This window comes from Pristis pectinata, chromosome 31, assembly GCF_009764475.1.
Source record: "Pristis pectinata isolate sPriPec2 chromosome 31, sPriPec2.1.pri, whole genome shotgun sequence".
Lineage (NCBI taxonomy): Eukaryota > Metazoa > Chordata > Chondrichthyes > Rhinopristiformes > Pristidae > Pristis > Pristis pectinata.
This window is the reverse complement of record NC_067435.1, coordinates 430,927-448,365: the sequence shown is the minus strand read 5'-3', so window position 1 is coordinate 448,365 and position 17,439 is coordinate 430,927. Positions and strand designations below refer to the sequence as shown.

Genomic DNA, 17,439 nt, shown 5'->3' with positions numbered 1-17,439 from the left:
AGCCCATCCTTCCGCACCATCCCTTCATCAATGCATTCACCTGCCCTTTCCTATTCATATACTAACTAGCTTGTGGCACTGGAAGCAATCCAGAGATTACAACCATTGAGGTCTTGCTCTTTATACAGCTACCTGGCACCCTCAACTCATAGTCCATGCCTTGTCAAATTAAAGGCAATCATCCTGCGTGCCTCTGTACTGCTGCTTTTAAGGATCTGTGACATACACTCCAAGGACTCTGTTCTTTCACACCACTCGATATTCTCCCAATTATTGCACATTTTCTTGCTAGTTGACACCCAATAAATGCATGACCTCACACTTCTATAGATTAAATTCTATTCCTCTTTTTTCTAGATCTTCCCACAGGGTACTGCCTTCCTCCTCACCATCAATTTTTGGATCACCTGCAAACTTCTTTATCATGTTCCTGAGAGATGTTGAGATCATTAATGTATATTACAGAAAGCCAAGGTATCGCATACTGAGCCCTGTGTATCAGTCCTCCAGACACAGTCTTTCATCAACTGATACTCTTTGCTTCCTGCCACTTAGCCAGTTTTGGCTCCATTTTGCCTCTCTCTGGTTGGATCCTATAGGGTTTTACATTTTTGACTGAAGGTTTATATTCTATCTCAGAATTGAATGGTCTACCACCAAAGGTAAGCAAGCTAGCTGTCACTATTTGGTCCATCTCTTCCTGTTTTTATTTAAACAATGCCTGCCACTCCTGGAGGCAGGGAGCATTGAAAAATGATGGTCAGAAACTCTGTAATCTTTTCCATTGCTACTTTTAACAAGTTGGGAGACATTTAGAGTTGTAGAGTCATTCAGCAGGGAAATAGGCCCTTCAGCCCAACTCATCATGCCAACCAAGATGCCCACCTAAGCAAGCCCCATTTGCCCATTCTTGGCCCATATTCCTCTAACCCTTTCCCATCCATGTACCTGTCCAAATGTCTTTTAAATGTTGTTATTGTACCTGCCTCAACCACTTCCTCTGGCAGCTTGTTCCATATCATGACCACCCTCCACATGAAGAAGTTGCCCCTCATATCCCTTTTAAATCTTTCACCTCAAACCTATACCCTCTGGTTTTTGATTCCCTTTCCCTGGGAAGAAGTCTATGTGCATTCACCTTACGTATGCCCCTCATGATTTTATACACCTCTGGAATGTGCAGTCACTGAGTGATATCACCATCGGAACAAGAGAGGTGATACACCATCCCAGAGTCACAGCTATAATACAAAATCACCTGCAGTTCTTCTGACAATGGAATCTCTTGTTAATATTGTGTCCTGTCCATTCTACTCCCTCACTTTACAGCTGAGCCACCCATGGTGCTATGGACTTGGCTTTGACTGTATTCACTCACCTCCGTGTACTCGGAACCACATATTGCTCAGAGAACTTGATGCACTCAGGAATCTCTCCACCTGTACTTTTAGCTGTCCAGAAGCCACTTAGCCTGCAATCTCGAGTTGTTGAGTGACCACATCCTGAACTATGCCATCCACGAAACACTCAGCCTCCAGAATAGACCACAAGATGTCACCTGTCGCTCAAGTTCCAAAACCCAGAGCTCGAGCTCACCCAGCTGACAACACTTCCTCCACCTCTGCTGACCAGAAGTTCCCACATGGCATGGGGCATGCATTCGACATTTGTGGTGTCTCGCCGTGCTTCTATTTATTAGAATACCTCATTACATAAAAATAGAGTATCAGAGTGCCCTGATTTTGCTACTTCACCTAATTCCACCATGCACCAAGAGGCCACGATAATTCTCTGTAGGAGTAGTTCTCCATGGAACTGGACTTTGTGCTGCCTACTCATACCCCAATTCCCTGGAACAAACATGGTGGAAGCCCAATTTGCTGGAGTCAGTTATCTGGCAGACAACAGATTCTTCCATGAGCAATTTTTTTTTTAGAAATTTTTATTCCCCAATAGCTTGACCTCCTCTAAAATACCAGCATCCTATCACTGTGTGTCCATTTATTGATACACTCTGACTCCAGCTCTGTCAACACTTCTCATTTACAATCCTTGTCTTGTATGTAAACTCCTTGCCCTTTGTATTCTTTACAACTTCCTCCTTCCCTATAACCCTCCAAGGTCTAGGCACTACTTCATTGCAGTAATGGGGTGGTGTTGCATTCCTGGAAAATGGTCTGTATCACAATTTTCTCAGTGTGTCAAGAAGCACAAGTTGAACAAAGAATTGTTTATATATTTTTGCACATTCGTGTTTATTCCATATCTCAAATTTTTGGGTAGTGATTTGTGAATTTTGTTTAGGGTGAATTTCCATAACCTGAGTGGCCGTAATGCAGAGGCCATCTGCATTGCCCTCTTCCCATTCCCTGTTTCCTGCACCATTGTCACCTGAACTCAGGAGTTTTCTTTCTTAAACTCCTGTCTCCTTACTTCTGTCTCCTGCTTAAAAATAAACCTTTAAAATCCACATCTTTGACCAAGATCATCGTCATTTGTCATTCTATCTTGTGTAGCTTATTCAAGTGATGCTGGATAATATTCCTGTGAAACTCCTTGTGGTGTTTTACTTTGTGGAAGACTCTTTATAAAACTTAAAACGCTGTGGCCACCCAGCTTGATCAAACCCCAAGTTACTGGAAAATCATCCTCCTGTAAGTTCCAACACCGTGACTGGAACTGGACATGGTGGAGAAGTGGAAACACCAAGATAATCAAACCATCTAGCAGAGGAAGGCCTGTTCTCCTGACATGTTGCTAGTCAGGTTTACTCAGCTGCACTGACCTGATGAAATCGGGTGGCCAGTATGTCTTCTGAAAGTTGTAGAAATTCAATCAACTTTTTAGCACAGAGTGCAGTGTCCACAGATTTGAGTCAGTGTGGGAGTAGCTTCATTTTAAATATTTAATTGTTTAATTTAGTGTAATTGTAAATTTTCTTAAGCTTGTAGTTTGTATTTCCAGTGTTAAACAAGTAGCATAAAATGATAAACAGTGGGGCTGTAGCCTGCCAAGTAATTAGATAACGGTCTTCACCGTGGAGGACATCAGCAATGTGCCGGTTAGTCAGGAGTCTCACGAAATGGAACTGAGTTCAGTTAAGATTACTAGGGAGAAGGTGCTAGGAAAACTAAATGGGCTAAAGACTGATAAGTCTCCCGGACCGGATGAGGTGCATCCCCGGGTTCTGAAGGAGGTGGCTTTAGAGATAGCGGAGGCATTGGCGATAATTTTCCAGAAATCGATAGATTCCGGCATGGTTCTGGAGGACTGGAGGGTCGCAAATGTAGTTCCGTTGTATAAGAAAGGTGGGAGGCAGCATAAAGGAAATTACAGACCTATTAATGTGACGTCAATGGTGGGAAAATTATTGGAATCTATCCTCAAGGATGGGGTTACGGAATACCTAGAGGCGCAAGGCAAGATAGGTCCTAGCCAACATGGTTTTGTGAAGGAAGATCCTGCCTGACCAACCTATTGGAGTTTTTTGAAGAAATCACAGGTAGGGTGGATAAGGGAGAGGCGGTAGATGTTGTGTATTTAGACTTTCAAAAGGCCTTTGATAAGGTGCCTCACAAGATACTGATTAATAAGATGAGAGGTCATGGAATTACGGGTAGTATAACAGAATGGGTGGAGCATTGGCTGGTTGGCAGGAAGCAAAGAGTGGAAATAAAAGGATCTCATTCTGGTTGGTTACCGGTTACTAGTGGTGTACCGCAGGGGTTGGTGTTGGGACCGCTCCTTTTTACCTTGTACATTAACGATTTGGATAATGGAATAAATGGTTTTGTGGCTAAGTTTGCAGATGACATCAAGATAGGTGGAGGAGTAGGGAGTGTTGAAGAGATAGGAAGGTTGCAGAGGGACCTAGACAGTTTAGGAGAATGGGCAAGGAAATGGCAGATGAGATTCAATGTTGAGAAATGTGCAGTTGTACACTTTGGAAGCAGAAATAAGTGGGCAAATTATTATCTAGAAGGAGAGAAAATTCAAAGTACGGAAGTACAAAGGGACTTGGGGGTACTCGTGCAGGATACCTTAAAGGTTAACCACCAGGTCGGATCGGTGGTAAAGAAAGCGAATGCTATGTTGGCATTCATTTTGAGAGGTATAGTGTATAAAAGTAAGGAAGTGTTGATGAGGCTCTACGGGGCACTAGTGAGGCCTCATTTGGAATATTGTGCGCAGTTTTGGGCCCCACATGTTAGGAAGGATGTGCTGACATTGGAGAGGGTTCAAAGGAGATTTACAAGGATGATTCCAAGAATGAAAGGGCTTACATATGAGGAGCGTTTGTCGGCTCTTGGACTGTACTCACTGGAGTACAGAAGAATGAGAGGGGACCTCATAGCGACATTCAAAATATTGATAGGAAAGGACAAAGTAAATGTGGCTAGGCTGTTTCCCTCGGTGGGTGAGTCCAGGACCAGAGGGCACAATCTTAGAATTAGAGGGTACAGTTTCAAAACAGAGATGAGGAGAAATTTCTTTAGCCAGAGGGTGGTGAATTTGTGGAACTCTTTGCCATGTACAGCAGTAGAGGCCAGATCAGTGGGGGCGTTCAAGGAGGAGATAGATAGATATCTAAATAGTCAGGATATCAAGGGATATGGGGATAAGGCCGGTAATTGGGATTAGAATAGGTTTTTTTTCCCATTCCCCATTTCTCATTTCTATTTCCCTTTCCTTGGAGCAGACTCGATGGGCCGAATGGCCTGCTTCTGCTCCCTTGTCTTGTGATCTTGTGGTAACCAGCTGGAACTGAAAGTGGCATCGCAGGTAGACGGGGTGGTGAAGAAGGCGTTTGGCACGATGGCCTTCATCAGTCAGGGCAGTGAGTAGAGAAGTTGGGGTGTTATGTTGCAGATGTACAGGACGCTGGTGAGGCAGCATTTGGAATATTGTCTTTCATTTTGGTCACCCTGCTAATAGGAAAGATGCCATTAAGCTGGAAAGAGTGCAGAGGAAATTTGCAAGGATGTAGGCAGGACTCAAGGGACTGAGTTATAGAGAAAAATTGAGCAGTTTGGGACTTTATTCATTGGACCGTGGGAGAATGGGGGATGATATTATCGAGGTGTATAAAATCATGAAGGTATAGTTAGGGTAAATACACACACAGTCTTTTTTACAGGGTTGGGGAATCAAGAACTAGAGGACATTGGTTTAGGGTGAGAGAGGAGAGAGTTAATAGGAACCTGAGGGGCAACTTTTACCACCCGGAGGGTGGTTCGTATATGGAACGAGCTGCCAGAAGAAGTGGTGAGGCAGGTACATTAACAACATTTAAAAGACACTTGGAGAGGTACATGGATAGGAAAGGTTTAGAGAGATATGGGCTAAACGCGGGCAAATGGGACTGGCTTAGATGGGGGTCGGCATGGACCAGTTGGGCCAAAGGGCCTGTTTCCCTGCTGTATGACTCTGACTGGTTAACCAAAGTCAGCTGGCTCAGAACATGTGGACTCTGGGAATAAAAGTCCCTGGGTTCTGCCAAGGGACTGCTTAATTTTAGCACGGTGTATAAGTGCCCACCAAGTTCAGACTGCAGTGAAGTAAGGACAATGGTGTAACTTTCCATTTAAAGAATTAAAAAAATGAAATTATTTACACAAACAAATTAAATTTAGACAGACAAAGCAGGGCATAATGTATTGCAGCTATAGTACATGGAACTGATGGAACTATTGCGATCCATGGCATCCACATCTACAATATGCTATGTCTGCAGCTCAAGGAACTTTGATTCAAATTTGATGAACTGGAGTCTGAGATTTGGACACTATAATATAGGAGTCGGGGGGATCAGGGGGATCATCTAGACACTTTGTTCCATGAGGCAGTCACACCCTTTACTGTAGAATTGGTCAGTCAAGAGGGACAGAAAGGCGTGTGGCTACAAGTAAAGCAGCCATGGGGATTCAAACAGTTGTGTTGGAGGAGCTGCAGCTTTTACAGCCAGTGTGGACAGGAGCAGAAACTGTAAGGTGGATGAACAAACTGACCGTAGCACCTAGTACAGGGGTGCATTCAAGATGGAATGTAGAGGAATAGAGTGGTAATAGGGACAGTATAATTTGGGGTGGCTTGAAATTAAATAGTGGGGAGTGGGAGGGTTCTGGTGGAGGGAGGTTTAGAGAGTTCGTGAGAAAAGACAAGTCATAGTTCAGGATAGAAAAATGGGTTAGGAAGGATGGAGTGTAGAAATACACCTCCAAAAGCAGGACTAAACAGTGGTAAGAGAAAACTGAAGGCTCTTTATCTGAACGCACACATCACTAATGATAATAGATGAATTAATGACACAAATAGAATTAAATGAATTTAATCTAATAGCTATTAAACACAGAACTGCACACAATACTGTGTGCTCTCACCAACAACTTGTACAGTTGTAACATGACATCCCAACTCCTGTACTCATTGCCTTGTCTGATGAAGGCAAGCGTGCCAAATGCCTTTTTCACCATCCTGTCTACCTGTGTCGCCATTTTCAAGGAAATATGTACTCCCATCCTCATCAATCTTCCACGTCACCTCTTCAAAAAACTCAATCACATTTTTGAGACACAATTTCCCTCACAGAAAGCAATGCCAAAACTACCTCCAGTCAGCCCTTGCCTTTCCAAATGCAGATAGATCCTGTCTCTCAGAATCCCCTCCAGTAACTCTCCAACCATTGATGTCAGATTCACCAGCCTCTAGTCCCCTGGTTTGTCCTTGCAGCCCATCTTAAGTAAAGGCACCACATTAGCCACCCTCTGGTCTTCCAGTACCTCACCTGTGCTAACAAAGATACAAAAATTACTGCCGGGGCCCCAGTAATTTCTTCCCTTGCTTCCCAAGGTCACACTTGGTCAGGCCCCTGGGGATTTGTCCACCTTTATGTACCTCAAGGCTGCCAACACCTACTCCTTTGTTATGTCGAGATGTTGCAGTGCATCACCTTTTCCCTAGCTTCCGCGACCTTCTCCACAGTAAATACAAATGAGGAGTAATCATTTAAAACCTCACTCATCTCCTGTGGCTGCTCACATAGACAATCACCTGGATCCTTAAGAGGACCTATTCTTTCCCTAGTTACCCTTTTGCTCTTAATATACTTACAGAATCTCATAATATTCTCCTTTACTTTATCTGCAAAGGATATCTCATATCTCCTTTTTGCAGCTTCCTGATTTCCTTAAGTTTAGTCCCACGTCCCTCATACTCCTCAAGGAATTTGTTTGATCCCAGATGCCTACACCTGAATGTCCTGCTTCTGTAGGTATATTCCATGTACTGCTACAAAATCACAATCACAGCGAGCATGGTCTTACTACCAACAGTTACTGCTGCTTGAAAGGCTAAAGATCCCACAAGCAAGCATTAGGGAAGATGGTTCCTTTACCATTCAGACATAATGGAACAAATTTTTCATTAACAGAGGTATTCAGACCCCTGCTTTGTAATGAAATTATTCCTGGATTAACAGTATTTAGAATTCACACGGGCTTTATGTCTGCAACAGTCTTAGTGGGCTTCACTGGATCAAAACTAAACTGTGGGGGATAGATAATCACTGGCTTCCTATTAAATTCTGTCATATTCCATGATTATTCCCAGTTTAAACAACTCCACTATTGGTGGCTGAGCCTTGAGCTACTTGGGGTTTCCACTCTGGAATTCTCTGACTCTATGATTCTTCTCTTGTTCTCTTTAAAACATTTGGTCAAACTGTCTCTTTATGTGGTTCAGTGGTTAACCTTATCTGACCATTGATTACAGGTCTATAAAGTATCTTGTGATCAAGAAAGTTATCTGATTATAAATTGTAGTTAATCACAAGTTCTCCATCAGACAGTCGCTGGGACTCCATTAGATATTGCTTATTGTATGAAAGACGAGACAAAAAAAATTCCCTTATTGCTAGGTGTCATCTCATATCATGCAAGAGGCACTGTGGTGTGATTAAGTTACTGGACCAGCAGCTGGGGTTCTGGACCATTGATCTGCACAAACTCACCATGGCAGCTGGGGAATTGAATTCAAATAAATACATCTGGCATTTTAAAGCAAAACTAGTTTCAGATGACCATGAAGCTGGTTTACTCATGTCCTAATTGTATTCCTGTGTATTTTATAAGTAAATTATTTTCAATAAAATCTCTCCAATCTTCCTAAGTGCCTCTGGGTTAAGGACGAGGAGAAATAACAGATTTTTCCCATGCCCAATGTTACAGAGTGACTTCTTCACTTGATAGTCTGACTGACATCTTCATAGCTCTTCATATTTCACAAGATTCCCATGGGAACCAAGACTTGCTCCTGTATATTCACCAGTTTATTGCCACAGGAAAGCCTCCCAGCCTCATTGATTTATTGATGTTTCTTACACAATTGCACAGGAAGATATCAGTCATTATGTTGTCTGTTTTTTTGTGACTCTTTGCTTCCTTTCTGGTGTTATCGTTTTCATTTCCTTGTTAGTTATTCATTGCTCTTTTGGCTTTTACCACTTTATACCAAGGCTGCTGGGCATGAAGCTTAGCACAAGGAACAAGGGAACAGGAGGACATTCAGTCCCTTTAGCCTAACATGCTGTTCAATTACGTCAAAGCTGATCTGCATCATAGCTCCTTTAGCGTGCATTTGCTTCATGCTCCTTGACATCTTTACTCAACAAGCATCTTCCCATCAGAGACTTGAAAGTTCCAGTTGTTCTGATGACCCTGCCTGTTTGTGGAGCAATTCTAGATTGCCACATCTGTGGGATTTTACATCCTCATTTTGATCCTAAGCAACCTAATTTTAATTTGAGGTTAATGTCCTGTGATCTATCCCATTTCCCATTTAAGGAAATAGTTACTCTGTTTCTACACAACTGAATCCTTTTAAACATTAAAATACTTTGAAATTCTAAGTTTTCTAAAGATGAAAGCAAAACTCAGAATAAAATAGAAGTGACAAAGTTAGAAATTTCAGATGGGATAAAAATTGAGAAACTGATTTAAGGAAAGAACTATCTCCCTTGGAGAAGAAACTAATCCAAGGCCATGTCAATCGTATTACAAAAATTAAATAAATCCCAAGGAACAATTCACAGAAGAACAGCACGGTTCTTCTTTGTTGAAGCACTGAGACTGTGGCCTTCCTTTGGGATGAACAAGATTCAGGCTATGTGCTTGTTGCCGGCTCCCTGGGTAGATCATGTGTTGGGCCCCTTGATGTGCATCTTATGATCACCCTCTCCTGGACCCACTGTACACTCAGGACCAGGACCACCACCTGCCTGCATTGCCATTTCAGCTCCTGTTTCCATTCTGCTGTCACTACTGTATTTTTGATTTTTATTTAGTATCTGCAGATTTTTGATTGAATTCCCTGATCATTAGCTATAGATTGGAGTAATTTTGTGATAGTCAAAATCCCCAGGAGGCAGGGAGTGGGAAAGAACATGAGTGCATTACTGGAAGACTTTGATCAGTAACTCCCTAAGGACTGCTGGAGCGAGCCCAGCATAAACAGGAAGAAACTCAGACCCTGACATATTAAATTTCATTTATTAAGGCTTCAAATGGGAATTGAGCCAATGCCAATAGAGTTTGTCTGACTTCTTTAAGGTTTAGTTGAGACTTTTACACTCCAGCCATTTAACTCTCAAGTCAAGACTTTCATGAATTCATCGCACAAGCAATCTGCTGGAGGAACTCAGTGGGTCAAGCCACATCTGCGGGGGGAAAAGAAATTGTTGACTGGTGCAGAGTTTCAACCCGAAATGTCGACAATTCCTGTCGTCCAACAGATGCTGCTCCACCCGCTAAGTTTCTCCAGTAGATTGTTTGTTGCTCCAGATTCCTGCATTTGCAGTCTCATGCCTTCATGAATTCATGCTTCACTCTCTGTGCATAATCCAGCTGAGGGAGATTTCTACAGTCCAGTTTACTGTCACCTGGATGAGATATTACCCCAAGGCCACATCTGCCTCTTAACTGGACATAAAAGATCCCACTGCAACATTTTGAAGAGCAGGGAGGTACTAGGCGGTGTCCTGACCAATGTTTAACCCTTACTTATTTTGCTGCTGTTTCTTGCATCTTGATGTGTGTAAATTGGCTGAAGCAATTCCTACATTAACAATAGTGACTATACTTTAAGACAAACTGTGATACTTTAGACTGGGTGATATGTAATTACAAGGTGTCTCACGTAGGCACATTGACCCTCCTGACTGGCATCACTTCAGACAGCCCAGCAGTTTTCGTGTTCTATTCCCAGGCCCTTGCAGCATCATTTTGCTGTATTCGGGATAATAGACAGTACAAGTATGTAGCTTGCTTCATCGGAACTCACCTGTTAAATATACAGAGTTGGCTGCCTCCAGAAGATGCCATCACCACCCCATCTGATTCTGATCCACCCTCCCCAGCAGGAAGTCTCTGTGTGTGGGCATTGGGTGGGGAATTGCAGTGCCTGTTGTCATGTGGGAATTATTTCCCACTGCAATGAAGGCCCAGCACAGGAGAAGATGAGCAATGGAGAAACAAGTGGGAAAAACAAGCAACGGTCCAGAGGAGAAAGAAGCCTTTTGTGACTTCCCAAGGAGTTTCACAATCTGGGAAGTATTTTTGATGTGTAGTCACAATTGCAGTAAAGTTAACATGGATCCAATCTGTGCACAGCAAGCTCCCATTGATGGGATGTTAATGCCAGCTGCAATGACTGATCCAGCCCAGGAAAATTCTTCTGCTCTTCCAATAGCTGCTCATGTCTTTGGAACGGAGTTTGAACCCACAATCTTCTGATTTAAGAGACTGGTGTGATCTTGGTGAATCACAGGTCAAATTTGCAGGATCTCCCTCCTGCCTTTGGATAAAATGAACTGTCAGTTTCCTGTTGCCCTGCTGTTCACATCATCCAGTGTCTGCAAAGACGATGGATATCATTTTTCATGATGTAGTTGGAAAATTTTAGAGAAATTCCTTAACAAGAAGCATTAATCATCCTAATGAAAATTGGAAATGTTGTTAAATTGGGAACAGTGTAAATCACTTGTATGCATTTGACCTCTGAGTGTCCAGTCAAAGTCAATATTCCAAACCTTCAATCATTCATATTCAGAATATAGATGTCGTGGTCGTACCAGTCCAGCATAGTAGGAGGGCACTTAGCTGTGTGCTAACCTTTTGCGAGAGCAGTCCAGGTAATGCCATTAGTAAAGAATAGAGTGACTCCATCGCTCTCTAACCTTGTATGACAGTCAATAAGACCTTGTTTTGTTCAGCTTCACTTTCATTGATAGTTTTACCAAACAAAACCTTATCAATCTCACTCTTGATCGTGCCAATCGACCCCCAATATCTGCTGAAGATTTGGGCTAAAGATTTAAGAATCCTACTTTCCATTGTTTGTAGAAATGCTTTCTGACTTCCTTTCGAAAAGACCTACTCCATTTGGCGGGTTATGCCTCTTGACCTGTATTACTCCTTAGGAGGAAATAGTATCTCTGTATTCCCTAATTAAAGTGATCACATTTCAAAAGTAGAGAGCGATAGATGTTTGGAGGGATATGTGGATAGTGCAGGAAATTGATGCTGTGGTAAAGGATCAGCAATTGTGTTGTAGAACGGTGCAGCAGGCACAAGGATCAAATGGCATATCCTTGCTTCTGTTGATATGCTGTAAACTCCTCACTGCTTGTAAACCAATTGGTGTATATTGAAGCCTTTGGAAGCAAATTTTCTGAGATAAAGTCACTGAAGATTTTTGGTGTTTAAACAGCAATCACTCTTTGTGTAGGGGCAGGTGGTGGAGCCTCTGCCTCACTGCGCCAGTGACCCGGGTACAATCCTGACCTTGGGCGCTGTCTGGGTGGAGTTTAAAGTTATCGGCTCATACAGCACAGAAACCAGCCCTCTGGCCCATCGAGCCTGCACTGACCATTTACACCAATCCTACATTAATCCCATTTTATTCTCCCCACATTCCCATTAAATTCCCCAAAATTCTACCATCCACTGACACACTCGGGGTCATTTACGTTGGCCAAGTAACCTACCAATCTGCAGGTCTTTGAAATGTAGAAGGAAACCGGAGCACCCAAGGGAAACCCATGCAGTCATAGGGAGAACGTGTAAACTCCACACAGACAGCGCCCGAGGTCAGTATTGTACCCAGGTCACTGGCGCAGTGAGGCAGAGGCTAACACCTGCCCCACTGTGCTGCTCACCATTCTATCACAGAGCACAATATTCTAAGAGTGATTGTTGTTTAAATACCAAAAAGCTTCAGGGACATTTACAAAGGAATTTGGTTTCCTTTGGATGACATGTATGCTGAAATGGTAATTAAGTTCTTAGACAAATTTGAAATGACAAGTGAGAAGTATTTGTGGATAGTGGCTTTATTTAATGATTGTTGAGTCTGGTTTACATGGGCACAGTGAGGGGAACCAGCAGTGAGGAGGGATAGTCTTAGAGGAGCATGTGAAAAAATAAACATTTTTATCCCTATGTGGCTCAGGGACTAAATAAAATGCTGAGTTATGGGAATACCACATGTCGAGCATGATAATAAAACCAAGGGAGACAGAAGGAGGAGCCATGGTTGGGAAGAACAGACAAGAAAAGAGCAATGCTCAGGATACTGAGCTGCAGGTCAGGTACAGCTCAATGATCCAGAGTTTGTATTTCACTGCTGTATATCCACACCACCGAACATTGCACAGAGAACAGGTTCCAGGAGGTGGTGTCAGCACAAGCTTAACCATATGCAGGCAGATGGGGGGTGTGCAGCAGCTGAGGAAGTCCAGGCAGGTGGAGGAGACCCAGGTCCACCAGGGTCTGTAACTGGTACTTCCTCTGAGCCCTGGAGGGGACTGGGTCCTCTGAGAGTACAGCCAGAGCCATCCATGGCACTGTGCAGGGCTCAGACGCAAGGGGTTTGGGTAGAAATCGCAGGAGTGCTACTGTGAGAGGGGATTCAATAGCGAGGAGGGCAGACAAGTATTTCTGTGATTTTAGGATGGCTTATTTTCTGCCACCATGTCCCTCCTTCCCCAGGGGTCAAGGCCGCTGAGCTGCTGCAGAACACTGAGGGGGAGGTGAACAGCCAGAGGTCAGGGCAGCAGTGACTTAGTTAGAAGGAAGAATGAGGTTCTGCAGGCAGACCACAAGGAGCTTGCCAGGAGATTGAAGAGCAGAATCCAGGCTTACTACCTGTCAGTGCAGAATTAGCAGGACACCACAAATGAACACATGAATGGTGCAGGAGGAAGGGCTTGGGACAGGTTTTAGGGAAGGTTTCCTTGACAAGCTGGATGGATGGGTTATTTTTCAACAGGGCCAGGGCCAATATTCCTGCAGGGAAGTTGGCTTGGACTCAAGGGTTTAAGCCAGCTTGGTAGGGAAAGAGACCTGGAAGCAGTTTTGGGAGAGAGCCAAAATTGAACAATCGGGGTTTGGAAATGAGACTGGAAGACAGTGGGTACATTTGGAAGTAGAAGGACCAAAGACTTGGAAAGAAGAAGCAACATTTTTGGAATTGCTTAATTGTTTATAGTTTTATACAAGGAATTCTGGGAAGAAAGGGAGGGAACTGAGGGCACAAACAACAGGGGAAGTAGGGCACGGTCATCATTGCTGACACATGGATTAAAGTGGGCAGCTGAACATTGCTGGTTACAGAGTCTAGAGACGAAGTAGACACAGACTAAAATAGGAGAAAGTGTAGCAATATTGGTAAAGCACAAATTACATTTGCTTTGGTCTCTTTACCTATGAAACAATACAGTACCATTGGAGGCAGTTCCACAGAGATTCACCAGGCCAAGTCCTGGAATGAGAGGGTTGTCCTATCAAGAGAAGCTCAACAAGTAGGGTCCATATTCTACGAGGTTAGAAGGATGAGGGGTGATTTCATTCAAACACATGAGATTCTAAGATGGCTTGACAGGATAGATGTTGAGATGTTTCCAGTAGCGGGAGTGTCATGAACAAAGGGATATAGTTATGGGGAAAGGGGCCAGTCATTTAAAACACGCTGCATAGAAATTTCTTTTCATAGAGGAATCTCTGGAATTCTGTGCCCAAGAGGGCTGTGGAGGCTTGATCACTAAGAGTATTTAAGGTGGAGGTAGATACATTTTTGAAAGCTTGAGGAATGGAGGGATATGGGGAACTGGCACAGAAGAGGAGTTGAAGCCAGCGTAGATCAGTCATGATCATATTTAATGGTGGGGCAGGCTTGATGGACCTGGTGACCTACTCCTGCTCCCATTTTCTAGTGTTCTTTTGAGAAGGAATAATTTCTCAATATTTTTCATTTTTCTCATGACATTGAATGAGGCCATTTGGCTCTCAGGGAAATTTCATCGATCCTATCCCCCACTTGTCCCTGTAACTTATTCTCTCTCGTGTCCATCAACTCCACTCTGATTCTCCCACCATCCACCTACACTGGCCAATTCACCAGGCAATCAGCACATCTTTGGGAATATAGGAGGAAACTGGAGCATTTGGGGAAACCCATGAAGTCATAAGGGGAATGTGGAAACTACACACAGCACTTGAGATCAGGATCAAACCCAGACTGGTGGAGTGGTGAGACCTCTGCACTACCTGAAGCACCACTAGTGATCACACAGAAAGATCAACAAAATGAGGCCAAATAACCAAAGCAGCGCCATCCCCCTCTCCTTGCGTTATGTGATGACTGGAATGTAGGACCATAAAAAGGGGACAGATTTTGACCAAGTCATTATTGGAAACTGGCCTTTGTTGGTTCATTTGACCATTGACTCTGATGGAAAGGAACTTGGGAAGGTATCTATTGTGGGTAAGGTGCTGGAGAGCTCTATGTTTGGTACCATTGGTCAAAGTCAATTTTACTGCCAATAAATCGAGCATTGGTTTCAAATTTGTCAGAAGCCTGTCCCCTCTGATGGCATCTGCTGGTGTTCTTGTCTATTTCACCAGGACCACCTCAGCTGCTCCTCCTGGTTGTAGCCAGTAAGGGGCGCCCACATACAGGAGAGGAATCAGCAGGGTTCCAGGTGACAGATAAGATAAGATCTCTTTATTAGTGACATGTACATCGAAACACACAGTGAAATACATCTTTTTGCGTAGAATGTTCTGGGGGCAGCCCGTAAGTGTCGCCAAGTTTCTGGCGCCAACATAGCATGCTTATAACTTCCTAACCCGTACATCTTTGGAATGTGGGAGGAAACCGGAGCACCCAGAGGAAACCCATGCAGACTCGGGGAAAATGTACAAACTCCTTACAGACAGTGACCAGATTTGAACCCCGGTTGCTGGCGCTGTAAAGCGTTACGCTAACCACTACACTATGACACACAGTCCCAACCATTACCATTAAAACAATTCTTTTTCCCTTCCTCCCTCTCCCCTCTGCTTGTGAAGGCACTGACATGCTGGGATGAAACTCCCCTCACAAAATTAGACTTTCCTTTAAATTATTCATACATGGGATTTGAGTGTCGTTGGATATGCCAATCAAGTGGGCTGCTTTGTGTGGAACATTGTCAAACTTCTCAGTAGTTGGAGCTGCACTTGGCCTGATCTGTAGCTGTAGACACTGTTTTCAGGAGTCGGGAAGTGAACCACTTGCCACAGAAGACCCACCCTCTGACCTGCTCTTGTATGCACAGTACTTGTGAGAGCTTAATGTTCCCAGATAACAAACAGGCATTTAACCTGATAGAGTCTTTCCTAGCCCTGGGATGGTGGCAACGAGGCCCTTGAGACCACTTGGAGTGATCCAACATGCGGTGTTTGAGCTCAGCTAACTCAGAGCAGACTGGAAATTGAATTTTCAACATTGTAGTTTGATCCTACAGGTGTTGATGCATTGATTCATTGAACTGTCTGATCACTCACACCTGGCCTGGGATCACTGGGGCTGCAGTGTTTTCACAGAACATCCCTGCAGTAGTTTCCCAGCCATATCATCTTTGTTAATCTCTGATCACATCCACGCACGCCATCCAAATCCATTCATTGGTGTGTGGTTTAACCCTGCAAACCTCATCCGAGATTAGAGAACAAACCTGCAGCCCTTGCTGTTACCTTGAAAGCTTAGTTTTGATGGCTGGTTTTCTTGGTAAACTACCACAAGTCACCACATGTAATCCATGCCATAATTTTACTCCAACACAATGGGAATTATTCAGTCAAACCAGCACCTTGCTATTCTGGAAAAAGGATAAGTCTGCATTTTATATAAAGCTGCTTAATTCAAGTTACTTCAGTAATTGAATTTTTTCTACCAGATTCTCGTTTTTCAAGTGTTATTTATTTTATGTCAGATTATTGGTTCATTTTTTTTTTACTTTTTGAGAGATGAGAAATGATAAGTTGTCAGGAAAATGACAACAGTACTTTGGAGACTACAAGTTCATTACAGTAAACATTCATAATCACAGCAAACACAAGACATGTTAGTAGCACACTGAAGTGCCCTTCTACATCTCAGCGGATGTAACGAAACAGAGCACAACGCCTGTGAAATGTTTCACCACAGTACCTTATGATATAGAAGCAATCTACAGCCCCATTCTGAAAGAGCTGCCAAATTAGCCCCCTCCCTTTTCTTTCCCTTCAGCCTTTGTTTTGCCTTGTATTAATTTCCCTTTGGAATCAGTTCCCACCACCCTTCAGACAATGAATTCCAGATCTTAACAACCTGCTGCACTACAACCAGATAAAGTCTCCACTCCTGCCCAAATTCTTTAGCCAATTATCCTAAATCTGTGTAGTCTGGTTACTGACCCTCAGCCACCAGAAACCTTCTCTCTCTCTATCTATCTATCTATCTATAATATCAAAGCAGCAACGCTGTTTTGAGCATTAACTCAGTTGGTCTGATTTGGAAACAGATTGCAGTTCCTTTAAATACTTAACTATTTAAAATAACTGCAATCTATTTCCAAATTAGAGCAGCTGTTAATGCTTAAAATTGTGAAGTAGCTTTGATATGGTAATATAATGATGAGAAAGAGGAGCAAATAAAGCATTTAATCAAAGATCCTCAGTGGAACTTGTTAAAATAAGGGTTGAATACAGGAAAAAATCTCTTTCAGAAGGAGCAATGAATTACAGTTAATCTTATTGTTAGTAAAATAAATGTCACCACGGTGTACTTACCCAGTAAGAACCTTCCAAGTGCCATGTTGCTCACAGTGTAAAACCGTGCTGAGTGAGAATGCTGCTCACCACATCCTCTCATTATAACCATGACAAAACCAGGAAGCTGCTTGTAGCAAGGACAGAGTTTGAAGATTTTTTTAAAAGCATCCCTTGAATCATGGCTTGTGATCAAGTAATGAATAATTGATGTGATATCATTGCAGATATTCTCTGCAGACATTAGGGATTAATGATCGGTGTTTAGGAGGAGACAAAGACTCCACATTTGGTCCAGCTGTGTGTAGATTGG

The 17,439-nt window shown here is 43.1% G+C and overlaps 1 protein-coding gene across 1 annotated transcript in view; it reads right to left on the bottom strand.

The window, feature by feature from the left end:
- The window catches only part of LOC127584947 (adhesion G protein-coupled receptor E1-like), a 77,173-nt gene extending 60,000 nt beyond the window's left edge, over positions 1 to 17,173 (bottom strand). The window contains exon 1 of the mRNA XM_052041985.1: positions 17,148 to 17,173. Coding sequence (XP_051897945.1) covers positions 17,148 to 17,172 — 25 coding nt within the window. The 5' untranslated portion in view covers position 17,173. The remainder of the gene's footprint in view (positions 1 to 17,147) is intronic.
- Between the last annotated feature and the right edge of the window lie 266 nt (positions 17,174 to 17,439).